General features: G+C 40.2%; 1 protein-coding gene across 1 annotated transcript in view; it reads left to right on the forward strand.

Annotated features, from left to right (window-relative positions):
• Window positions 1-14,208: 14,208 nt before the first annotated feature.
• Window positions 14,209-26,792, forward strand: part of ino80c (INO80 complex subunit C) — a 49,931-nt gene continuing 37,347 nt past the window's right edge. Inside the window, exon 1 of the mRNA XM_039737097.1 lies at window positions 14,209-14,603. Within this exon, the coding sequence (XP_039593031.1) occupies window positions 14,334-14,603 (270 nt within the window). The 5' untranslated portion in view covers window positions 14,209-14,333. The remainder of the gene's footprint in view (window positions 14,604-26,792) is intronic.

Raw genomic sequence — 26,792 nt, forward strand, 5'->3', positions numbered from 1 at the left:
CAAGGGGACGCCCATGTAACACCTGGCTGCAGCAGATAGATGGCCATTTCTAGAGGGTGAGACTGGACCGCATGTCTGCTTTGGGGGTTGCCAGCCAGGATCCCAAGCTCTTTAATCGTAAGGTGGGTGCAGCAATGTGATGTACCAGTGTATGCTCCCCAACCTGACCTGACTAGTTAAATCTGTGACTAGGAAAAGGAAAGAAAGACCCAGTGAGAGGGGGGTAGCGTCAAAGCATAATAACTCTGTGAATGTGGTAGCAATCTCTAAGGGTCAGGGTGCTACTGAATAACATGAATACAGGAGTGGCGAGTGATGGAAAATTTTGTTTGCACATCTTTGCACATGAGAAAGTCAAACATTTTATGCAGCTTTTCACCGGTTTTTGATTCAGATGTCAAGAAACTGAACTGTCTGAGCTGGGTTTAAAGGTCTCTGGCCAAACCAAATTTTGTTTTTGAAAGAAACAAAATCTTGCTCCATAAGCAAGACAAAAGAGTGAATTGTGTCTAACTTACATGAAGACATTGACCCCTGTGATTATGTAGCCGGTAGCAGCTTTGTGCAGCTCACTCTATAGTTGCGCGTGAATAATGTTTCTAAACTTAGTACCCACCAACATATAATTAGGCACATTTTAGTTTTTTTTTCTCACTTAAATCCTAACAGCTCCAAAATGTACATGTTATCATTTAATGGACATTGTGGTACATCTTTGTTACATGTACATTCATCTAGCTGCTGGAGATGTAGTTTCCATTGTGGCGAGAGGCTGGGGGCGGCACCCAGCTGGGACACCCAGAAGGACCGAAGGAGGGATTACACCTCCTCTGGGCCACAAGGGGGCGACTGCCCTGGTGGCTATGGGGACCACAGGAAAGGAGCATGGAAGCTCAACCCTATAGGGGCTCGTGGTCACCGCCAGGGGGCGCCCAGATGCATGGAGCCCTGGTCCTCAGCACTTCCGCCACACCCAGAAGTGCTGGGGGGACAAAGACCAGGGACACGTGGAGTGCTTCCGGGTGCATGGCTGGCACTTCCGCCACACCAGGTAGTGCCGGCAGAAGCTCATTAGGAGGCACCTGGAGCAAGTCTGGGTGAGGATAAAAGTGGCCAGCTCCCTCCATTCGATAACTGGAGTCGGGTGGAAGAGGACGAAGCCTGGAGGAGAGGAGTGGAGGCAGTCAGGAAGAGAGAAAGGCATTGTGATAGAGGCTTGGACTGAAGGATGATTGGTGCTGGGGCACTGGGTTGTGTGCACTTTGTAAATAATTAGGTATAATAAATGTGTGTTGGTGCTTGAACCATCGGTGTCCGCCTGTCTGTGTCCGGGCCAGCTTCCACACCATCATTAAACAGAAGTAGGACTTGGCGTCTCAAGACAAACAAGCACTTTCAGTAAATAAAAACATGTTTTCATATCAAGCCTGTATTACCACTCTTAATTTATGCAATCATTTACCAAAAGTCTAAATGGCCGGTGTGTCTCCATGTACCAAAATGTCACAGCTTAGAACCGACAGTCCTTAATGAAGCCAAAGCAGCAGACACATCCCTGTCCTTTTCAGTAAAATAAAAGTCCTATGTTAACAAATTTTAAATTACTTTTATGTTTTATTTATATGGTTGGATTGACCAAGTCTATTAGAATACTGTGCAGCAGATGAGAAGCAGCAGAGAAGCAGTCCAGCACCAGCTTTAATGTGCGCCTAATATTTGGGTGCATTGCAAGGAGCTGAGCGGCACACAGCCTTTAACATGATTTCCAGGACAACAGTGACGGCCATTAGGAAGAAAGCTGCGTGTCCCCTGTGTGTGGTCTCCTTCATACCTGCCTGTCAGTATGCCTGAGTGAGCCGAGTGCTCTCTTATCATTAGCCGAGTCAGAGTTCTTTTTTTCTGTTTTGTTAATTCTTGTGTGTTATTGTTGTTTGTTATAACTGTAATTGAGCTTCTGAAAAGAACTTAATTTCTCCCTTGGGACAAATAAAGTACTCTCCATCCATCTACTTTGTTTTGTGGTCTCTATCTCTCGATCGCTCTATTCATTGCTGTGGTGGGCATGTTCTGTTGCTGCTTGGGTGGTGGTTTGTAGCTGTGAGTATTCTTTCATTTTCATCTGTTGAAATTATTGTTTTTTTGTGTTTATATCACTGTGATTGCGGCTTTGCCACAAAGGTTGTTCCTTGAGTGGTGCTGCCACTGTGGTTACAGACTTTGAGAATTTCTCTTGATTAAATGTTATTGTAGACTCCATGATTTCTGAAGAAACCTGTGTGGTTGTGGTTGGTAAATTATTAGGATGTAAGAATATTTCATCAGCCCGTAGAATGAATAAAATGGTGGTTATTTTTTGGAATTAATGAGGCATTGGCACACACTCCAGTACAGAATAGGATGGTAATAAATGTCATCTTGGTTACTGCACTATCCCTTGCAACTCATCATCATTTCATTACCTCAGTTTTTGAAAAATTATGTCTTTTTGCAAGAAATTAAGAGATATGGGCAGATTAAGTCAGAAATCACCACGATTCTGCTAGGTTGCAAATCTCTGGATTTAAAACATGTCATTTTATTTAAGACAGTGCCAGTCTAAGCCCATTTACAGCCCTTGGCTGGAGGTTGACTGGTTGGGGGAAGCTGGTGCCCTTCTATGTCCAAAGCGTCCACCTCTTTAGTAATATAAACTGTGCCCTTCAATGTACGTAAATTTATGGAGCACATGCCCCTTAGCAACAGTAAAGACATGCAGTAGTAACAGGATTGGATCTGCACAAACAGTAGTACTAGACATCAACGACTGGGACGGGGGGCGAGGGTTCCCCCTTCAGTTACATAACTGGCACCCCTCTGTGTACAGAAGATGGCGTCCATGGAGTGCATACCTCTTAACTTTCATAAATGGTGCCCCTAATGGATTGACCAGCTCAGCCTGTAATCGCCATTACAAAGTTTTTGGTGTGGAGGCCCTATGCCATCCCCAGCAAGGTACCATCCTAGGTGACTACTTATGTCCCCCATACATTAATCTACCATTGTTACTCAAACTTTATTATTTTTAAGTGGAGGACCCTTTACACAAGCCATTATATCTATCCTCTTGTACTTTTGATGCAGTTTGACAAAGGTGCTTGTCTTTGAGGTTTCATTTATTAAGAAAAGCATAATTGCTACTACTGTGGTGGGCTGGCACCCTGCCCGGGGTTTGTTTCCTGTCTTGTGCCCTGTGTTGGCTTGGATTGGCTCCAGCAGACCCCCGTGACCCTGTAGTTTGGATATAGTGGGTTGGATAATGGATGGATGGATAATTGCTACTAGTGCTACTCTACCTATGCTTTTTAAAGCATAATACGACAATTAATAGGCTATTTCAGAAACAGTCTATATGTTTTTATTAAACAAGTTTTTTTTTTTTTTACTATTGCCTGAATTTCTTAATCATAACATACATCAAGTAGCCATTTTAGGGAAAAATAATTACCAGTAATTGCTAAAGTATAGAACTTGTTGCTGTGCATATTTTTGACAACGAAAGCTGCTCACTAGACTTAAGTATTACTGTCAAATTAAACGTCCATCCATTATCCAACCCGCTAGATCCTAACTACAGGGTAATATGCTAAATTATTTCTGAAAATAAAAATCCAGAATTAGTTACTGTAAACATTTTAATTACAGATGCTACTGTGCTTTCTTGTCAATGATTTCTGAAAGTAAAAAATATCAAAAGAATTTTTTTAAACCAGAATTAGTTACTGCAACATTTTTAATTACAGAAGCTACTGTGCTTTTGCTTTCAGCCCTGAATTATTTCCATCAGCAATAGCCACATTTAACACGTGTGGAAACGCAAAAGTCAGCTGAAAAGACAAAAACATTGTGTCGGGTGTTGGCAGCAGTCAGGTAAGAAGGGTGCTCAGACCGGATACCTGTGTCTGAAGTCAAGTTAATACAGTATTTCCTTCATGAGACTGCCAAAACGTCTTCCTGGCAGTCTGACGTGTCACGTTCTTTTCTCTTTTCTTGTTGGGTCATTATAAGTAGTCAGTTTCCATTCTAACTCCAGGTTAGTAGTTGCGATACGCAGTCATAGTCAGAGGGCTTATTTTGGACTAGAGATGGGCTCTGTGTCTGCAGACATTTTCACCGAAAGAGCGAGTAACACAGAACTACCTGCAAGCAATATAACATCTGAGAATGATACAACTACAAAAGATGAAGTCACTCAGCCTAGTCCTGAAATAGAGGGAACTGATACTTCACAAACAATAAGATACTGAGAAAAATCTCAGAGCACAGCCGACTGTGAAGGCTGAAATTCCCACCCGACAGGAGAGCACTGAGAGCACAGTGCAGACATCGGGCAATTAATGGGACTGGGTTAAATCTGTGACTCCTGACATCTTTGCAAAAGGACAGAGGTCCAAGTCTTTAGATTTCTGGTGCTTCCTGTTTTGGTATAGGGGTGCGAGACATGGACACTATCCAGTGACCTGAGACGAAGACTGGACTCCTTCAGTACTGTGTCTCTTCAGAGAATCTGCTGGTTTGACTTTGTGTTGTACGAGCAGCTTGCTCCTGGAGTTCCAAAAGAGGCACTTTACCTGCATTGTGAGGGAACATCAGCTACGGCACTACGGTCATGTGGCGCAATTCTCCAAGAGTAATCTGGCTCGTGGGACCCTCATTGTTGAAAACCTGAGTGGCTGGACCAGGCCAAGGGGATGCCCATGTAACACCTGGCCATTTCCGGAGGGTGGGACTGGGCCACGTGTCTGCTTTGGGGGTTGCCAACCAGGATACCGAGCTCTTTAATCGTATGGTGGGTGCAGCAATGTGCTGTACCAGTGTATGCCTCCCAACCTGACCTGACAGGGGGGGTAGCATCAAAGCATAATAACTCTGTGAATGTGGTAGCAATCTCTAAGGGTTAGGGTGCTACTGAATAACATGAATACAGGAGTGGCGAGTGAGGGAAAATCTTGATTGTCGTTTGCACATGAGAAAGTCAAACACTTGGAGCGGCTTTTCATCGGTTTTTGATTCAGATGTAAAAAAACTGAACTATGTGAGCTATGTTTAAAGCTCATCGGCCAAAGCAAATTATGTTTTAGAAAGAAACAAAAACTTGCTCCATAAGCAAGAAAAAATAGTGAATTGTGTCTAACTTACGAGAAGACATTGACCCCTATGATTATGTAGCCGGTAGCATCTTTGTGCAGCTCACTCTATAGTTGTGCGTAAATAATGTTTCTAAACTTAGTACCCACCAACATATAATCAGGCACATTTTGTTTTTCTCACTTAAATTCCAACAGCTCCAAAATGTACATGTTACCATACAATGGACATTCTGGTATATCTCTGATACATGTACATCCATCATGAAAATAGTGTAGCTGCTGGAGATGTAGTTTCCATCATTAAACAGAAGTAGGACTTGGCGTCTCGATACAAACAAGCACTTTCAGTAAATAAAAACATGTTTTCATATCAAACCTGTATTAACGCCCTTAATTTATGCAATCATTTACCAAAAGTAAAGTCTAAATGGCCAGTGTGTCTCCATGTACCAGAAAGCCACACTCTTTGCTGTTTTCCAAGAAAGCGGTCTACAGCAGCTTAGAACCAACAGTCCTTCATGAACCCAAAGCAGCAGACACATCCTTGTCCTTTTCAGTACAATAAAACTCCTCTGTTAACAGATTGTAAGTTACTTTTATTTTTTATTTATATGGTGGGATTTGACCAAGTCCATTAGAAAACTGTGCAGCAGATGGGAACAGTCAGAGTATCTGTGCAAATTGGATTGCGAAGCAGTCCAGCATCAGCTTCAATGTGCACCTAATATCTGGGTACATTGTAAGGAGCTGGGTGTGACACGGTTTCCATTTGCCCTTGAATGGAGCAGAACTCTCAAGAGGGGTCAAGCTGAGACCTCTGGAACTCCATGATTCAGCAGCCCCCCTGAACAGCCAGTCACATTGCACCTTTATGTCACATGGTTTATACCGTATAGCAGAAAATCTGAGAAGCCTGCAGCAGTGTCTCTACTTGAGTGGCTTTCAGTCATACTACATGACACACCTATTCGGCAGTTGTCATTATGAGTCTGAAAACCCTGCCTTCACCTCTAATCTTAATCATAGTGTAAGGATATTTTATGAGAATGAAGTGTAAGGTAAAAACGGAGTGTTCAAATAGATGCAAGTGACCAGGCGTATCATATAACACTAGCAACATATAATGCAAAGGATGCTAAACATCATAAGATATATGCAATTCGATTGGAGCCTTTAAAAAGTGGAGAGCCAGGGTTCTGCAACTAGACTCTATTTAAACTCTCTGGAAAACTACTGACTTCACTTCCTGTATTTTGTTTTTGATTTTATTAAAGTCAAAAAACATTCCATACAAATAACTCAAGCTTTACAAAAATAGGTTTGAAACAAATCTTCACTTCCTGTATTGATTTCTCAGCCCTAGATCTTCTGTTTCCAGCACTACAAGTTCAGTTGTGACAGGAAGTCCAATGTCACACTGGACCAGTCCTCTGAATGGCAGAAAGCCTTATTTAAGAAAGAGGCTGTGAGGAGCGTATACGTCACTATCAAAGTGTATGAGTATTTTTTTGCTACATTCTGCATTTATTTCTTTATTGAATATTGAATGGATAACCCCCACTCTTTATCTGTTTCTGTTCTTCATTTAACAACAGGTACCTTCTGGATCTGCACTGCTACTAAAGGTGGCTCTACAACCTTATTTTCATGTCTTGCTTCTGCTGCATAGCTTAAGTCATGAAGTATTAGCCCTGCTTAGTGTGGGTGTAAACACTGCTGAATTAAGTTTAAACCAACTTACATTTGTAGTTGGTGTATCTGTGTTTTTTTTATATGTTAGCTACTACAGAACAGATGTCAAGGTTGGAGTCCTACTTAATAAAGCATTGGAGACTCAAGTGTAGGAGATCTCCTCCTTGAACTGTCACCTTATCGTGGTGGAGGGGTTTGCGTGTCCCAATGATCCTAGGAGCTATGTTGTCTGGGGCTTTATGCCCTGGGAGCCACCCAAGGCAAACTGGTCCTAGGTGAGGGATGAGACAAAGAGCGGTTCAACAAACCTCCAATGATGAGCGAAACCTTTGGACGACGTTTTCCCTTGCCCGGACGCGGGTCACCGGGGCCCCCCTCTGGAGCCAGGCCTGGAGGTGGGGCTCGATGGCGAGCGCCTGGTGGCGGGCCTGCACCCATGGGCTCGGCCGGGCACAGCCCGAAGAGGTAACGTGGGTCCTCCTCCCCATGGGCTCACCACCTATGGGAGGGGCCAAGGAGGTTGGGTGCAGTGTGAGTTGGGTGGTGGCCGAAGGCGGGACCTTGGCGGTCTGATCCTCGGCTACAGAAACTGAGAATCGAGAAGAGTCAGATGAGGTGGCTCGGGCATCTGATCAGGATGCCTCCTGGACGCCTCCCTGGTGAGGTGTTCTGGGCACGTCCAACCGGGAGTAGGTCCCGGGGAAGACCCAGGACACGCTGGAGGGACTATGTCTCCCGGCTGGCCTGGGAACGCCTTGGGATTCTCCCGGAAGAGCTGGAAGAAGTGGCTGGGGAGAGGGAAGTCTGGGCCTCTCTGCTTAAGCTGCTACCCCCGCGACCCGACCTCGGACAAGCGAAAGAGGATGGATGGATGGATGGATGGGTGTGGGAGATGGAGTTGCATAAGACTTTTCTGACACAAACTTCCAACACAAAATAGCTAACTGCCTGATTCCAACTTCGACTCTTAACTTCAACTCCTACTCTGCATCCCTGGGTTCTGCTTTTCAGTTGCTATACAGGAGGTGACTATGAAGAAACTTGGACTCAATCTGAATGAAGCAGAACGGCACTCAGATTCCAACACTTCAAGTATTTCAATCATCTGAATTTATACTTTGATTTCACCCTCCAGTGAATGACCCATCTGAGGTGAAGCAACACACACACAGAGTTGGCTAAACAATCAGCAGACAGGCACATGGCAATTTCATCAGGGGAATCAAAAATAGACTTTAATTTGCTTCTTGCACTTAAAATATCTGGTGTATTATAACAGGTTTCCTTTAAAATAGAAGATGGAAAAAGAACAAATGTCATATAATTCTGCTTCGTTCTTGAGCTTCTAACAATCCTGAGCCAACAAGAGTAACACTAAGCTGTTAAAATCTAAACATATGTTCCGCTGGGAAGCCTAGTTAATTAGGTTAGTCCTAAAGAAACTTGCTGTCAGGATCTTGTGCGGGTCAAATAAATTCTAATACTTTTTGGGCAACTTTTTCACATTTTTCCTTCAAAATTAATTTTAAGTATTGGTTTTGTTCTTTTTGTTGACTAGCTGATGACATTATCCTGTGATTCATGTTGTGTTTTGTATCCAGGGACATCTTCCCATTGTATTCTGACTCACTGCATCTGTAGCAATTGATGACATGTCAGATGCCAGCTAGTTTAAGGGTGAGAGGCTGCAGTAAATCCCTGCACTTAAAACTGAAATCTCACTTACAAACAATAATTAAAAATGCTGTTGTGTTAAGAATTTCAGGTTAATAGTTAAGAACTCTCGACTATGAATTTGGGGTTAAGCCCTATTATCAAATTTTGCTCAAATGACTGACCCATATTCTCTTAAGGCAACAGTTTTCGGTTCATGAAGTAATCATGAAGTAAATCTCTGCCACCATTATACCAATGGTTTGCCCTTTTCATGGAAATATCTTCTTACTGGTCACAATAGCAGCTTCTGTAGACAATAAATCAAATGATACTGTATCTGCATCAGGCCTGGAGGTGCAGTAAAAGAACAACCATCTTAGATTTTAGAGGGAAACAGTTGGAAGCACAGCCAGAGGCTATGTGGTAAGGGGCGTCTGGAAAACTGTGGGTCCTTTCAAGTCCCATAATCTTGACAGCACTTATTGATTTTGAAACACCTCTTCCAAGATAAATCAGTTCTCACAATTTGATATTTACGTACCCAAAGTCAAAAGTAGTTGTGGTGCTTCGAAAAAGCTCACAAACACATTTCATAATGCTGATAAAATATGACAAATGTTAATAACAAAAATAGAAAACAATCTTTAGCACATTCCTCTTCCCACATAAACTGGATACAACCAGGATAGAAAAAGCAGCAGAAGGTCCAGATACACAAATGCACACGAGGTTTGCCATCTTCTTTTAAGACAGCAGCCGATAAATTTACATGAAATCTTCCATTTCTTGGCAATCTGTTGCAAAACAACAATAGAGTGACATGTTTCCTGAGGAAGATGTTCTCATTTTGCCCATTTTTATATCTAGAACTTTAGGAATGCCAGTAATTTGCAACCCAAGGATAAAAAATTGTGTATTTATACAGAATAACAGATTGCAACAGTGCAAACACAATTACAATGGTTTCTCTAATATAAAATAACACCTAAACATGATTATTTAAGGGCGAGCTAAGGGAAGTCACTGAAGGAATGGCTACTAAAACTGGGGCTTTGCAGTTATATATGAATAATCAATTAAAAATCAGTTATATCAGGCAGTAATAGCAATTTGTAGCACTGGTAATGTCTTGGCTATATTCTTAATTCAATTTAATGGTACCATGATAAAAGAATGTATCAATTTCTATGACAACATGAAAATTTCTAGGTGATTCCAAACTTTTGAATACTAGAGTACAGTTTATACACACATATCTCTCTATATAAAATCTGCCTGTCTGTATGTCTGTCCGGTTTTCACGAGAGAACTACTTAACAGATATAGATCAGGTGTTTTTCTATAATTTGCTTGAACATTCCAGTTGATTTTGTGACTTCTCTCATTGCGTTAAATATCATAGTTATCGATTTATTTTCGCGAATCCTAGAGATACACAGCTGGCCGAGGGGTGGGGCGGAGACCTCCTCACTCATGCACCAGCCAATGGGCATGTGCCTTACCTCCTCTAAACTTACGAATGAAAGAACTACTTAACGGATTTAGATCGGGTTTTTTTCTATAATTTGCTTGAACGTTTTGGTTGATTATTCGGCTTCTCTCATCGAGCTAAGAATCATAGTTCGTTTGCTGGAGCGATATATTTACGTTAATCCGAGACAGAGGCTGCGGGCTGAAGGGAGAAGGAAGCGTGATGTCAGGAGTAGAGAAATGGGCGGGGCCCCCCGCACTGTCCTTTTTACTACTATGTGGGCGGAGCCATGGGGACAGCTAGTAAAGACTATATGGCAAGAAGCATGCAAGCTCCTCCCCAGATTATTGAGTTCAGGTGTTTCAGGTACATAAAATTAAGCACATAGCCATAAAATCTCCATTGACATACACTGGCAGTAGAATGGGTTGTACTGAAGAGCTTAGTGACTTTAAATGTCCAACTGCCATAGAAGTCCACCTTTGTCAGAAGTCAGTGCATGAAATTTCAGCTCTGCTAGATCTTCCCTGGTCAATTGTACATGCTATCATTGTAAAGTGGAAGCATTTAGGAACAACAACAGCTAAGCCATGAAGTGGTAGACCACATAAACTCACAGAGCAGGACCACTGAGTATAAAGCATACAAATTGCCTATCTTTTGCTACATCATTCACAACAGAGTTTTAAACTGTCTCTGGCAGTAATATCAGCCCAAGAATTGTGCAATGGCAGCTTCATGAAAGGGGTATTTCTATGGCCGAACAGTTACACTCAAGCCCAAGATCACTATGCACAATGCTAAGTGTCAGCTGGAGCAGTGTAAAGCACGCTGTCATCAGGCTATGGAGCAGTGGAAATGTGTTCTCCGGAGTGATCTGGCAGCCTGATGGATGAATGTGGGTTTGGCAGGCAGGGGCCAGGAGAACACTACCCTCTGTACTGCATAGTTGCTTACTTTAAAGTTTTGTTAAGGATGGATTATGGTCTGGGGCTGTATTTCTGGGTTTGTGCTAAGCCCTTGGATTCTAGTGAAGGGTACTATGAATGCTACAGCACACAAAGACATTTTAGACAATTGGGTTCTTGCAGGTTTGTGTTAAAGGTTTGGTAAGGCCTTTTGTAACCCTTTGAGGGAATTTGAAGACACTGATTGCAAGTCAGGTCTTCCTGTCTAGCATCATCAGTGCCTGGCCTCACAACTGCTCTTTTGGCTGAATGGGCACAAATTCCCACAGACACACTCCACTCCGGAATGTCTTCCCAGAATTGTGGAGACTGCTATAGCCACAAGGTTAGGGGGACTGGGGCGGAGGGGAGTCAACTCCATTATAATAATGCTCATGGCTTTGGAATGGGATGTTCAACAAGCTTATACAGGAATGATGGTCAATTGTTCACAGACTTTTGGCCATATAGTGCACACACACACATATATATAAATAAAAGCTAGAAGCAGATAAGCAATAAGTAAATGTAAGCATATGTACACACTGCCTACCTGGATCACGCATCATATCCACCCAGGAAACATTCACATTCAGCCGCTCTGCATATTCTGCAAACATATGCCATTCATTTTTGAAGTATAACCACCCATAGAACCTCGGGTCACAGCTGTCAGAAAAATTTAATAACAAATCAGAAACAGCATGGCAGACTCTTCATGGCTGTAGTTCTTCTGTTCTCTGCTACTACTGTCTGGTAGCTTCTTTGTAACAACTTTTTAAAATTTGAACAAATTCAATGAAAATATGAAAAGAAGGGGATGAAAACATTAATCTGAGAGGTTATGGATACAGAATAGATACATTATCTTGTTATGAAAGAACTGCTTCTCAACATATTAGTTTACTGTGAAGATTCCTCGATACCAACCATTAAACACTGCATTTTAAACCTTTGGATTACTAGAAACAAGGTGCAAGTTGCAGTTCTCAGCACAGACATTATAAACAAGCCAATATTCAAAATACCCTCACTGGTAAAAATAAATTATCTCAACTTGCTCAGATAAAACTCTGGAAAAATATCTATGAAATGTTCATTGTTGCTTAGTGATATTCTAAAAACATAAAACAGCCCTGGAGACAGAATCTAAATGCTTTCTGTAGAATCAAACCATCCTCTTCCCCTTCGACCAAGTCATTCAAAATACTCACAAGGCTATCATCCACTCTCCATGCAGCACCTGTTGCCAGTTCATGTCGTTTACATCACGCACATAGTTCACCTGCCATGGAGGCCACAGAGTGATATGAGTAAGCAGGGAGCAGCCCAGAAGTAGTGAGAGGAACCCGCCACATATGCAAAGCAAAGCCATATGTGGTCTGACTATATAGGCACGCCATATGTACATCTGTTTCAAGCATGGATTTCCCTAACCACAGACCCTAACCTCGTTCACAAGCTTATGACAGATTAGAACCACACCCTATTCATATATACAGTGAAGGGGTGGGGCTTGTGACACCACATCATTTGCCCCTCCCCTTTCCAGTGAAGTTATTTTGCACTTTATTGTTAGGCTAAATGACTCTAAACTGGGCTGGTATAAGTAATTATGAATGAGTGTGCTCTACTGTGAAATGGCCGATTGGTTTCCTCCTTGAAGAACCAAAGTGCTGAGACTGAAAAGTGAATAAGACGGTTATAAAACAAAGGGATATATTTAGCAAGTAGTGGGTCAAAGCTTACACAAGCTTTATTGATTTATGATTGGATAACCAACTAAACATTTCAAATTATAGTTAAATTTGTATAGTATAATTAAATTAGAATAGTATCATTTGTGGGATAGCAAAGACCTAAAATTGCTTGTTCATTAGTTATAAATGTACTGTAGCACCACTCAGTCCACACCTGAGAGTCACATGCTCCTCAGGTGGCATGACTACCTGTAAAAGCCGCTCCATAGTAACCCGGTGGGGGGGACGTGTAGGCACAGCACTTAAAGAGCACAGATGTGTCTCCCAACTGCTACAGTCCATTGGCCCTGATGTGAGTTGTTGGTGAGTCCAAGACGCAGTCCCTGGCTTTAGGTCAGCTCACAGTGCTGAGAGAAAGAGTAGCTGAACCCCAAATGAGTGGAGTGAAGGGGGAGCAGGGAGACGTGTATGAACAGAAAAATGTTTGAAGCAGCTGTGAGCACAAGCTGGCACTAATGATCTGAGTGGTGTAATGGAAGGGGCTGCTGAAGAAGCCAACAGTCCTTTTTAGGCCCACATACCACCAGTCTTATGTAAAGTGACTAATTTAATTCCTTGCTTCTCAGAGCAGAAATGATAAAAATGTGATTCCTTTCCCACCTCATCATGAATTCACCTCTCACTCCTATGCAAGCCTTACTAGAAACCCATTTTCAGACAGGAATGCCATTTGCCTAGTTATATAAATTTGTCCATACTTTATCCATCCATCTATCCATCCATACTTTTCTGCCACACCGAATGCATTCATGTCCTCCCTCTCCACATCCATAAATCTCATCTTTGGTCTTCCTCTTTTTTTCTTACCTGGTGGTTCCATCATAAACATTCTTTTTCCAATGTACTGCACCCTTCATCTCTTTACCATACCATACACTATTACTATATTTCTATATACTATACTACACCATACTTTACTTCAGAGAGCTGGCTGAATTGTGGCTATCAAATGAAAATACCATTAACAGACATTTGGACATAAACCCAGCATATGCAGGCTTAAAAAGAAGAACACCTAAATAATAAAAAAACTTTATGACCAACACCCTCCGAGCCCCACCTTATTGATCCACCCCCTCATTTGCTATATATCGCCTTTGGCTCCTGTCTTACTAAGTATTTTCCTCTGTTGATGACACCTGGTAGGTTGTCAAAAGCTTAGGAATAAAAAGCTATTTTAAGATAATGTGATTCACTTTCTCCCTTTGTGGATTACTAGTTATTATACTACACTATACTGTACTTCTTCTTTCTGCTGTTTCCATTAGGGGCTGCCACAGCGGATCATCTTTTTCCATATCTTCTCGTCCTCTGCATCTTGTTCTGTTACACCTACCACCTTCATGTCCTCTCTCGCCACATCCATAAACATTCTATACTATACTATACTATACTATACTATACTATACTATACTGTACTGTACTGTACTGTACTGTACTGTACTATACTATACCATACCAGATCATACTGAAGCAGCATGGCCGATATTATACCGTGTCTTTTTTTAGCCAATCTAGGTACACAAGCGTGAGCTCAGTGGCACAAGACGTTGTCGTCATTTCCTGTTGTATATTTCCGGTTTCCCAAAATCAAGCAAACTTACGGCGGTAAGTTTCTTTTCCTCGTCTCCCTTTCCATTGTTATTTTCTGGAGTGTTGTTTTCTGGGCGGAACCGATTAAATGACAGACGACCTTTCATCGTCGGTACCTGTTACCGGAGAGATATTTACCGTTTCTTTTTCGTCCAGTCCTACGAGCAAGTCTCCAGGTATCTTCGCGTCACAAGCCAGAGGAAAGAAGCGTCCTGCAAGTCCGGGACACAGCGGCGGTCCGGTCCCAGGCGGTGTTGTCGTCTGCCTCGGCAGCAGCGCAAAGAAGAAGAAGAAGCTGGTCATTCCCGGCGGCCTGAATGTCCCCTCTGCACCGCCGCCAGTACCGGTGCAGCAGCAGGTGATGATCTCCGAGTTCGCGCTGTATCAGTAAAGCGACAGAATAAACACAGGGATAGAAACATTACGGTGTATATTGGGAGGGCGATGACACATAATACAGTAATTGACTTGTCAGACAAGAATGGTATGATAATGACATATGGTTTGTGTCTGACCTTCTTAGTAATGTTTTATACTCTTTACCATGCATGTATAGACCAGCATAATATTGTAGGTAAACTTGCAGATTGCTTCCATTCTATTCCATTGCAATTCACAGTAATTTTTGTACTTAAAAATCACACATCTAATATTCTCAGATTGAGGAAAAGGTTGCAACTCTTTCAATAAACGAGATCCCATTTTTAGACTGCAAATGTAACAACTTTCACATCGGGAATCCCGTTTTCGCATTTGTTAACTTCATCTTTTATGCCCTCGTTAGATGGAGTTCCACTATGGGGTACATAAACTGGAATACAGCCAGGTTTGCACCATAATTTTTTTCTGTTCCAAATAAGGGTAAAGAATAAGATGTCCACTTTAAAATAAAATAGATTTTATCCAACTGATCAATCACAAGTATAATATGAATGTCCCAATGTGTAGTTTTTGTATAAAAGAAGGTAAATCTTTCCCAAACCTTTTTTTATGTCTGCACCTGTTTTAAAATATTTTGGAAAGAGATATTTTGCATTTGTAAGAGTATAAACTCGTTTTGATTTCTGTTTATACAAGAAGACATGCTTTTTGGGGGTTCTCCTCTATTTTTGCCCTTGTAGACTGGATAATCCCTCATTTTTGGACCATAGTTTGTGCAGGAAATTACACCCTTAAGGTAAAGAGTAAACCAATAGGTGTCTGTAGCAAAAATGATCAGAAGGACTTGAGGAGTCTTGCATGCCACATCAATCGAACCCGAGATACTCCAACTAATAGAATATGAAGGGCCAAATGCACTCATTTTTGCAAAACTTTGAAAAAAGGGGGATTAGTAATATAGACACGTGGATTGTCATTGTGTTGAGGTTGCTGATCATTAATTTGAGGTATATTTCTAAGCACCACTCCCAAATGGTTAAAAATAACAAACTTCAAACATAATCATGAGTATCTTTATAGGTCAGTGGTTATAAATATAACACTACAGTATTTGTGATCCTGTCTATGCACTTCTATCAGAGGGTGAAAAATGACACATTTCTATTACAATTGAGAATATTTAGAGTTTAAATGTTTAATTTGAAGCACACATTTTAACTTTTCAAATATCTGACTATGTACTTCTACCTCATTAAGTGAATCATTACATTTCTTAAGAACATCCTAAATTAGGATGGCTTAGACTAATTCAGACTTTTTTGTTTTTAATTTCTAGAATGACCAAAAATCTAGCCAAATCTGTGTATATGTAGCTCTGCTTCAATTTATGAATCTGAAAATAGAGTGATAAAAAATATAGTAAATGTGCTTTTCTTACTTGGTAAATATTATATAAGTAAGAGAAAATTTTAGACCATTATACCTTCTATTGCACTTTTCTTAATGGACATTAAAATGTTTGAAGTAGCAGGAAGAAAAATTAGTAAAACAGGCAATACAAATGAGAAAGGCCCGTGGCCTGACACCCCTTTCAGGGTTGGTTCCAGATGCAGCCACCACAAGCTCCGGCCCTGAGCGTGAATCCGACTAAATATGGGTGTAAGAACTGGATTGGGGCAGCCACCCGTTTAATGCGGTTTCCCGGCTGCAAAAGTCTTTGAGGCATTTTCAAACAGTTGTTTACACAACAGAGTCCAAACAGAACTGCCTGCCTAAGCAAAGGCAGTGAGCTTTATAGCACAGAGGGCGGAAATGATGTCGTCCTCTGGGCCGGAACTGGAAGTGACATCATCCTTGGGGCCGGAACCGGAAGTGACCTCATTCTTGGGGCCGGAACCGGAGGTGATGTGTCCTTCCTGGAAATGGCGGCTCCTGGTGGGATTTCCCGGGTAAGACCTGCAGAGAACTCAGAAAGAGCGTCAGCGTACCCCGCCCCCCCCCGGGCAGATGTATAAACAGTATTGTCTAAGCCCTTCAGCTGCTTCCCATGCACACGTGTGTGACAGGGTTTTAGAATATCATGGTACTGTTAAGCTGTGTTTCATGTCGTTCTTTCCATAGTCACCCCTGCCATGAGGTGCACTGCTCTGCCAGACACTTAACTATCTTTAAAATGTAGCAGTGGTTTCAATGGCTGCTGTATACAATATGATGAATAGTGCATTTTTATTTGATTATGACTTTTCTGTAGCTCAAAGATTCAAATCAAAACAATTGAAAAGCACAATAAAATATCTAGCGTGATAACTGGACTAACGAGTAAATCATGGATGACGGGGCACAGTCCTTGAAGAACAGTGAGATGAGCTGCCTAGTTGGGTGGGCAGATTCTAGTTTACATTCAGAGAAATGAATTAAGGCAATAGTACAGACATATTTTCACTTTATAATGGGGTTGGGTGGCAAAGGGCATAACGCAACTCCAAACTATTGGTCATCCAAAAGGGAATGTGCAATAATAGCTTAACACCACAGCCAAATCCATATTTCAACAAAGAAGGCGGCTAAGGCTTACTTTAGTGAAGAATGACTCACTGTTTCTAGTGATGCTCCTCTGATCGATCTTCCGATCTACAGAAGACTCAATTAGTGACTGGCAGCTTGGCCAATCACAAAATAATTTTTTCCGCTCCTGCTCTTCTAATCTTTATGGTAATTTAGTTGTAGGGCTCCTTTGTTTTTTTTATCCAGAGACAGAGAAAATTGTAATATTATCTCTTTATTATAAAAAAAAAAAACATCCTGGAGAGAAACTGTAGGGCGACGAGATGTGATCTTATAAGATCACGAAAGACACTTAAAAGACCCGCAAGACTAAAAAGATTGGCCACAGAGCGTCTCGCGGGGACCTTAAACATGAGACTTTGTGCCAAGAGATTGACCCAGGACAGTCACACGATGACGTAGAACATGAGATTCTTGCAAGACACGCCCTACTTACAACCAAATAACAGCACGGGGAGGAACAGACTCAGTCGTGTGAGTGTAAGGATTTGAGCACACACAGATCCAGGGCTCTCAGCGCATATAAAGCATATAAGGACAATACGTTATAAATGAAACGTAGACGACTAAGTGAAGAAGAAAGCAGCACGGTGAAAAGAGACTCAAAAGCGTTGGAGAGACAAAAAAGAAAAAGAATAATCTAGGTGCAAATTCTGAGAATAAGGAAAGTAATTATCAGCCCGGAACAAGTGGAACTGAAAATAAGCATGTCCAATCCGGACATAGGTGCTATACACAGGCAGAGCAGGTTACAGATTATGAAAGCAGTGGAATTTGAAAGGCTCAAAAAAAAAAAAAAGTTGGCACGATGCTCATGTGGAGAAAGTTAAAGAATATGAAAGTAGTAAAATTAGAAAGTATAAAAAAAGAAAATAAAGATCAGTAGTGCAAACAAATGGAAATTATTACTCAAAAAAAGGGAAAGTAATCACCACGGACCAGGTGTCATTGAAACAAAAGCAGGATAAAGCGAGGTCAGAAATAAAAGACAGAGTAGAAAACAAAGTAAAACGTCATAAAGAGGTTAAAAAACAAGGGGGCCAAACACGTGCAGAGCAGGTTAGAGAAAATGAAAACTGGAATTCAAAAGACTTGTAGAAACACATGCAGAGCAAGATACAGAATATGAAAGCAGAAAAAAGCGACAGTGTCAAAACAAAGAAAGTAAAGATCACATTAGCGCAAAGAAAGAGAAATTATTACTCGGAGAAATAACAAAAAGGCGAATAGAGATCGAATATATGGACATAGGTGATATGTCAGAAGTATGTAAATATTGTAAGGCTTTGAAGTTGAAGTCAAGAGAATTTCTAAAATGTGGTTTACCTCACATACATTTATTGGTTACTTTGCAAAAAAAATTAGTAACTGCTGATGACGTTGATCGTTTTGTCTGTGCTGAAATTCCAAACACAGAAACCTATCCTGAATTATGGTACAACGTTATTAAACACGTCTCACTGACCTCATTGAAAAGATTCAGCACATTGGGACTCGAAAGATTCCAAATATTGTTTTTACTTAAGTTCTGAAATAAAAGTGAAACTAATGAAATAGTAACAGTTGAAAGAAAAAAAAAAAATCTTAAAAGTGTGTATCCGGAAAAACAAAACGGGGATTGGCAAATAAAGCCCCCTAGTCTTTTACATTAAAGAGAGTACAGTAATAAACTGAGAAAAAGAAATGTGTTCTGTGCAGTTAGACAAATGACAGAAAAGCTACTAAAAATATACATGCACTCATAGATTTTAATCATTGTACTTAATTGCACAGTACCATTTTTTGTTCTTAAAATATAAATTTAAAATATTTATACAGGTGTTTTTTAGTGTGCCAGATAAACATTCGTAGTTCTTGAGGTGTTATTGTAAATATGAATTACCATTTAATTATGGAGTACAGTACTCGTTTCTTGCCACACTTATGCTATATGAAACACAGCAAACAAAATAGTAAACACAGTACAAATCTTTAAAAAGGCTGCAAATGTAACAATTTTCATAAGTTGTTTATCAGGAAGATACAAAACTAACAAGTTTATAAGTAAAAGATGTATTTTGCTGTTAAGCTAACAAGTCTATTATTTACTAAGCAGCAATTTCAAATTCTTCTTTATCTTTTCTTTTTCCAATTGTGTCCATTTTAGTTTTAAGGGCAAAATAAAAACGACTGAATTCATTAAAGTAGCTTTTCTTGCTGGTTGTTTAACTGCACAGGACCACTCATCCGATTCCTTTCTCTCAGTTTATTACTCTACTTTCTTTAACGTAAAAGCTAATATGTCAATCACCTCTCACTCTGCTATACAGAAGAGACTGTACTGTTAAAAGAAGCCTTGACTTTTCTTTTTTTATTTTTTTTTAAAGCTGCAGGAAGTTTGCAGCAAAAAAAAAGATGGTGCTGGCTCAGGTACCGTAATACCTTGTGTAAAGGATCACTGAAACTAAAATTACCATAAAGCTTAGAAAAGCAAGGGCTGAAACGATCAGCTTTTGTGATTGGCCAATTTACTGATCACTGGTTGAGTCACTTTTACTGAAAATCAGCTGTTTTTTTATTGGCTGCCAATTGATCAGAGCATCCCTACTCAGTACAGTGCAAAGGAGCCTTATTGTTAGTGTCAGAAAGTTCAGCATTCAACAGGAATACGGTCAGAAGGAGCACTCTCGTGTGTAGGTCTGTGTTGGCTGTCTGTCTTTCATGGCCCCCTTAATATTACTGACTGACTTTGAGTGCCAATGATTGCAGCTATTTGTGCAGAAACATAAACTATGTGGTTACATTGGATGGTAATGTTGGTTTAGGTTAAGTTTATATTGTAGTTAATTGAATGTTAGATGCTGATTTACCAGTAGAGGACTAGAGAGAGAGACTGAATAAAGTTTTGGAAATGGTTGCAAGTGTTTCTTGTCTAAAACCTATCACTTGAGTCCTTCTGATGTACAGTAACACCAAACAGGAACATAGTATGATATGTTGTGTTTATATGACAACAGATGTTTTGAAAACACAGCATTATAGAAAACAAAATTTATCATTATTATGATAACATTAACGGCGCACTGCACGTTATACACTTGACTTGAGCATTCCTAGTTTTTATACCCTTTCTCTGTATGTTTAGTATTCGTTTCTTCAGAGGTTAATGCGCTTGCTGCTTCCTAAGCAGCTCTACTTTTCTCCACCCTAGCGGCCCACTTCTTCTCTTCTTTCATCGACATCTTTTCATGTTAAAACTGATTAAGTCAGTGTTTGTGTTGCAATTACTTAGTATGTTTTCTTTAATTTTTCACTTAAGCTGACTCTTAAGTCTTCAATCTGCCTCAAGAATGATTTAAGCTATGAAGAGGTAGGGGAAGTGAGGGCGAAGGTGGTAAGAAATGAGAACGGCGTCCATACACCTGCGCTGCATGGCTGGCTGCTGCTGAGAGTTGATTCTACAATAAAATAAAATAAAATAAAAAGAGGGATAACCTTGGAGGTCAGTCATCACCCCGAAAACGGATAGTAGACGTCACGTAATATATATGTACAGTAATACTCGCAGTAATCCCTATTCAAATAGACTTGAGGCTGTAATTGCTGCCAAAGGTGCATCGACAAAGTATTGAGCAAAGGCTGTGAATACTTATGTACATGTGCTTTCTCAATTTTTTTATTTTTAATAAATTTGCAAACACCTCAAGTAAACTTTTTTCATGTTGTCATTATGGGGTGTTGTGTGTAGAGTTCTGAGGAAAAAATGAATTTAATCCTTTTTGGAATAAGGCTGTAACATTACAAAATGTGGAAAAAGTGATGCGCTGTGAATACTTTCCGGATGCACTGTAGATAAAGACTGCATATGTATAACATGTTTTATTGACATATGTTGAATTTTGAGGGGGCCCAATGCCCCCCAAATCCCCTCTGCACCATATATGGGCAACATGGTTAACAATATGAGGCTTAGTGTTTAACACACTGTAAAAACTATAAATAAAGAGCTTGTAGTTTTTATAGGCAGAATTGTCAGTTTAACCTCCCAATTCCCCAGCATGTTAAAAAAAGCAACAAGATATTTTACGAATAAGCAATCACTTTTTACTCTGTGATGATGCTTTTGCACCCGTTGACCATATTCTTTTGTAATACTGTATTTCACTGATATACAGTACACTTAAACACAATTCTTAAGCTTTTAGATTTTCTTTCAATATAACGGTTTTTGTAAGGCTTTGAAGAGCCACAGTATCTATAGGTATTTTATTCAGGACACTTCTTGATGGTTAGTATGATTTAGTTAGATGGAATTTCCCATCACCTTCACCAGTGTCAGAAATATCAGTTTATAGTTTACTGTATCTGTTTATAGTATAGGCAAAAAAAGATTTTCAAATTTCGAAATAAGTAATACTAATATTTATTTTCCTGATTTCCCTCCCATGCAGCCCTTAATGATAAAAACATCCAGAGAAGCTTGCTCTAAAGCTGGCTATATTGTGCCTCACTGTATTGTATATTCTGGTTAAGAAATAAGCTTTCAAAATTTGAACAAGTAAGTTATCTAAAACTAAACACAAAATAATGTTGAGTGTTGGCAGTAAATGATTTGAGAGCAGTAAGCCTAAGGGAACTTTCAGAACTCTGCTTGCATTTTTGGAGAATTTAGATAATAGGATTAACAAGCTTTATTGGGATAAATGTCTTGTGTGTATTAAAATTGTTCTATTATTTCAAATTAAGTATGTGGAGAAGCAAGATGCACACTCATGATTGTTAGACTGCAGCCAGACTGCTAGAGAAAACGATCTAATAAACTAAGAAACTGGTTGGAATAAAAACCTGCTGCCATTAAGTCTGTGTTACTGCCTACTGCAGTCTATAATTTGAAAAGAACAGCAATAATGAAGTACTTATTGAAAATGTTTTTTTTTTTCTTTAGTTTGAAATTAACGTGTATTTATTTGGACTTGATCATTCTGTGTAACATAATATTCTCAAATCTGCTTTATCCAGTTAAGGGTTGTAGAGGTTCCTACTCAGCATTTCATATTTTTTAAGCTTTGTGTTTATCTTCATGGTCTCTGTTACCAACACTCTGAAGGCCTTTAACATATTTATTTATTTGCCTCAATATGGTAGGGAGAGGGAGCTGGAGCCCACTCTGGGTGCACTGGTCACCATTCCAGAAAGCAGTCCTGGGTGAGGTTCGGGTGCATTGTCAGGTACACACACACACACAGAAACACTTCTTTAGAGCTTAACTTAAAACACATGTTATTGGGATGTTTGCTTAAAGCCAAAATACTTGGAGAAGAAAAAAATCCATGTAATCACGGAGAGAATGTGCCTAGACACATAGTTACCAAGCCAGAATTAAAATCCAAGACACTGGAGTGGGACAGAGTGGAGCCCTCTCTGAAGATCTTTTAAACATAAAATTGTTATAATGTTTATAATTGCATTGACAACAGCTTAATATGTGTGTGTGAATCATGAAAATATGTTAAAATCTATACTAATAAAAGGCAAAGCCCTCACTCACTCACTCACTGACTCACTCACTCACTCACTCATCACTAATTCTCCAACTTCCCGTGTGGGTGGAAGGCTGAAATTTGGCAGGTTCATTCCTTACAGCTTCCTTACAAAAGTTGGACAGGTTTTATATCGAAATTCTACGCGTAATGGTCATAACTGGAAGCAGTTTTTCTCCATTTACTGTAATGGAGATGAGCTTCAACGCCGTGGGAGCGGAGTTTCGTGTGACATCATCACGCCTCCCACGTAATCACGCAGTACATAGAAAACCAGGAAGACCTCAAAAAAGCGCTCAAGAAAACATGCATTATATAATTGAGAAGGCAGCGAAACAATAAGAAGCGAGTGAGTGACATATACAACCATATTCATGAGTTCTGCTACTTCGGAAACAAAGCACGATGTAAACCTACACTTTAAATTAAGTTCATAGACAGGCTGCCGCTGGCGTTTGTAATTTAGTGCCTGCCCATATAAGGCCGTCCGTCAGCGGCAATCCAATAGCAAACTGCCAAAATAAATATTCACGGGTGAAGGACTGTGCTTATGGAGAAGAAGATGAGATGGTCAGGGTGGTGTTTGACACAAACTCAGCGAAACTGCGAGAGAAAGTTTTAAGTGCCAGGACTAAGGTAACATTAAATAAAGCTATGGACATAGCACGAGATGGCACCAGCACAGCTGGGAACCTTCGATGCAAGTACACCGAGTGGCTCACGTGAACTGACGCAGTGCACAGATAAAAAGCAACAGTTCCAAAGAGCGCTGAATAAAAACCGAATTACACAGTTGAAAAGGCAGCAAAAAATATGAAGCGTCTGATAAGCATATTCATAAATGCAGCTACTGTGGAAACAAAGCACACGGTGGAAAAAGTCAATGTCCCGCTAAAGGAAGACAGTGTAAAAAAAACCCGTGCATGCAGTGTGTCAGGTCTCAGATAAAGAAGAAGACGAGCTGTTTATTGATGCAGTAAGAAACGAATCGATGAATGAAACCTGTCATCTTTACAACGATTGACAAACACGGAATGTAACTTGAACACAACACATCCTACAAATACGAACCTGATTGAAAGAAATAATGATAATCAAATCCTTGATGACAGCAACACTCAGTAACACTCACAAAACAAATACTGTATATTGACAGTCATGTTACGTTATTTTTAAAATGTTCCCTTTTCTTTTTCTATCTTTTTAACACACTACTTCTCCGCTGCGATACGCGGGTATATATATATGTATATATATATCCCGCTCTACATACTCGAATAATGGATACTTTATTCGCCATCAATGATTGTTTTGGTAAAGCCATACTCAGTGTATTCATTAGATGAACGGTAAAAAAGTAAGAGCGAGGGGAGGATGACTCATTGAGGCATGCAGGCTGTAGTGCGTGTCAACTCTATCTGAATTGCGCGATCACATTTGAAAAATATATCTTTTCAAGTTCTATTTAGTCCATATGTGTCAAACTCAAGGGCGGGCCACATCCGCCCGGCGTAATTATATCCGCCCGAGATCATTTTATATACTGTATTATTGTTATTAAAGCCCGGGTATATGAAGCGCTGGTAACACAATAAACTACAGATCCCATAATGCAGCGCTTCAGCTGCCTTGCCGAACACTTACCGCGTTAATCAAATCTACCTTATGATGCTGCAAGTTATTGCGCACTGAGTTTGCACGGCGCTTTGGTGACTTTGAAGAACAAAAAAAGTCCGTCTACATGCGGCTCGAACCTTGTGCATGTTTGGTAGCACATATCTGTGTGAGAAGCTCTTCTCAGTGATAAAGACTAACAAAACAGCACACAGGAGTCGCCTCACTGATGAGCACCTGCAATCCATCCTGAGAATCTACACAACACAGAACCTCACACCAAACAGAAACGAACTTGTGGCCAAAAAAAGATGCCAGGCGTCCAGCTCTAAAATGACATATGAGCAAAGACAACTGAATGATTTGATTTGTTATTGCACATAAGAGCGGGAGTCAACCGTTTTAACAAACAGCGTATTGCACTGATACGAAATAGCTGTGTGTGTATATATGTAGATATGTATGTATATGTATATGTATATATATGTTTATATATATGTGTGTGTATGTATGTATATGTGTGTATATATGTAGATATACAGTCATGTGAAAACATTAGGACACCCTTTGAAAGCATGTGGTTTTTTGTAACATTTTTAATAAATGGTTATTTCATCTCCGTTTCAACAATACAGAGAGATTAAAGTAATCCAACTAAACAAAGAAAACTGAGGAAAAGTCTTTTCAAGATCTTCTGTAAATGTCATTCTACAAAAATGCCTATTCTAACTGAGGAAAAGATAGGACACCCTTGCCCCTAATAGCGAGTGTTACCTCCTTTGGCTGAAATAACTGCAGTGAGACGGTTCTTGTAGCCATCTACCAGTCTTCGACATCGGTCTGAGGAAATTTTACCCCACTCCTCAATGCAGAACTTTTTCAGCTGTGAGATGTTTGAGGGGTTTCTTGCACGTACAGCCCTTTTCAAGTCACCCCACAGCATCTCAATGGGATTCAAATCTGGACTTTGACTTGGCCATTCCAGGACTCTCCATTTCTTCTTTTTCAGCCAATCTTTGGTTGATTTACTAGTATGTTTTGGGTCATTGTCATGTTGCATGGTCCAGTTCCGCTTCAGCTTTAATTTTCTAACTGATGGTCTCACATGTTCTTCAAGCACCTTCTGATACACAGTAGAATTCATCGTGGATTCTATGATGGTGAGCTGACCAGGTCCTGCTGCAGCAAAGCAGCCCCAAACCATGACACTTCCACCTCCATGCTTCACAGTTGGTATGAGGTTCTTTTCTTGGAATGCTGTGTTTGGTTTACGCCAAACATGTCCTCTGCTGTTGTGTCCAAATAATTCAATTTTGGACTCATCTGTCCAAAGAACATTATTCCAGAAGTCCTGGTCTTTGTCAACTTTATCTCTGGCAAATGTCAGTCTGGCCTCGATGTTTCTCTTGGAAAGCAAAGGTTTCCTCCTTGCACACCTCCCATGCAAGTTAAACTTGTACAGTCTCTTTCTGATTGTAGAGGCATGTACTTCTACATCAACAGTAGCCAGAGCCTGCTGTAGTTCTCGAGATGACACTTTAGGGTTTTGGAGACCTCTTTTAGCATCTTGCGGTCTGCTCTTGGGGTGAACTTGCTGGGGCGACCAGTCCTGGGCATGTTGGCAGTTGTTTTGAAAGCCCTCCACTTGTAGACTATCTTCCGGACAGTGGAATGGCTGATTTCAAAATCTTTTGAGATCTTTTAAATCCCTTCCCAGACTCATAGGCTGCTACAATCTTTTTTCTGAAGTCCTCTGACAGCTCTTTTGTTCTCACCATGGTGCTCACTCTCACTTCAACAGTCAGGAGCACACCAAACTAAATGTCTGAGGTTTAAATAGGGCAAGCCTCATTCAACATGCAGAGTAACGATCTACTAATTATGTGCACCTGGTGTGATATACCTGTGTGAGATCTGAGCCAATTTAAGAGGGAATACATGTGAGGGTGTCCTATCTTTTCCTCAGTTAGAATAGGCATTTTGTAGAATGACATTTACAGAAGATCTTGAAAAGACTTTTCTTCAGTTTTCTTTGTTTAGTTGGATTACTTTAATCTCTCTGTATTGTTGAAACGGAGATGAAATAACCATTTATTAAAAATGTTACAAAAAACCACATGCTTTCAAAGGGTGTCCTAATGTTTTCACATGACTGTATATGTATGTATATATGTGTATATGTATAGATATGTGTATATATATATATATATATATATATATGTTTATGTGTGTGTGTAAATAAATATATATATATATATATATAACAACAACACTCATCACTCACAACAGTGACAAAACAATTACATTGACAATCAGGTTACGTTATTTTCAAAATGTTTCCTTTTCTTTTCATTGCTTTTTTAACACACTACTTCTCCGCTGCGAAGCGCGGGTATTTTGCTAGTATATACTGTATATATATTACACATTTTCCAATGAACTTCAACCTAAAGTGATTTTCACAAACA

Source organism: Polypterus senegalus, chromosome 15, assembly GCF_016835505.1.
Source record: "Polypterus senegalus isolate Bchr_013 chromosome 15, ASM1683550v1, whole genome shotgun sequence".
NCBI classification, from domain to species: Eukaryota; Metazoa; Chordata; class Cladistia; order Polypteriformes; family Polypteridae; genus Polypterus; species Polypterus senegalus.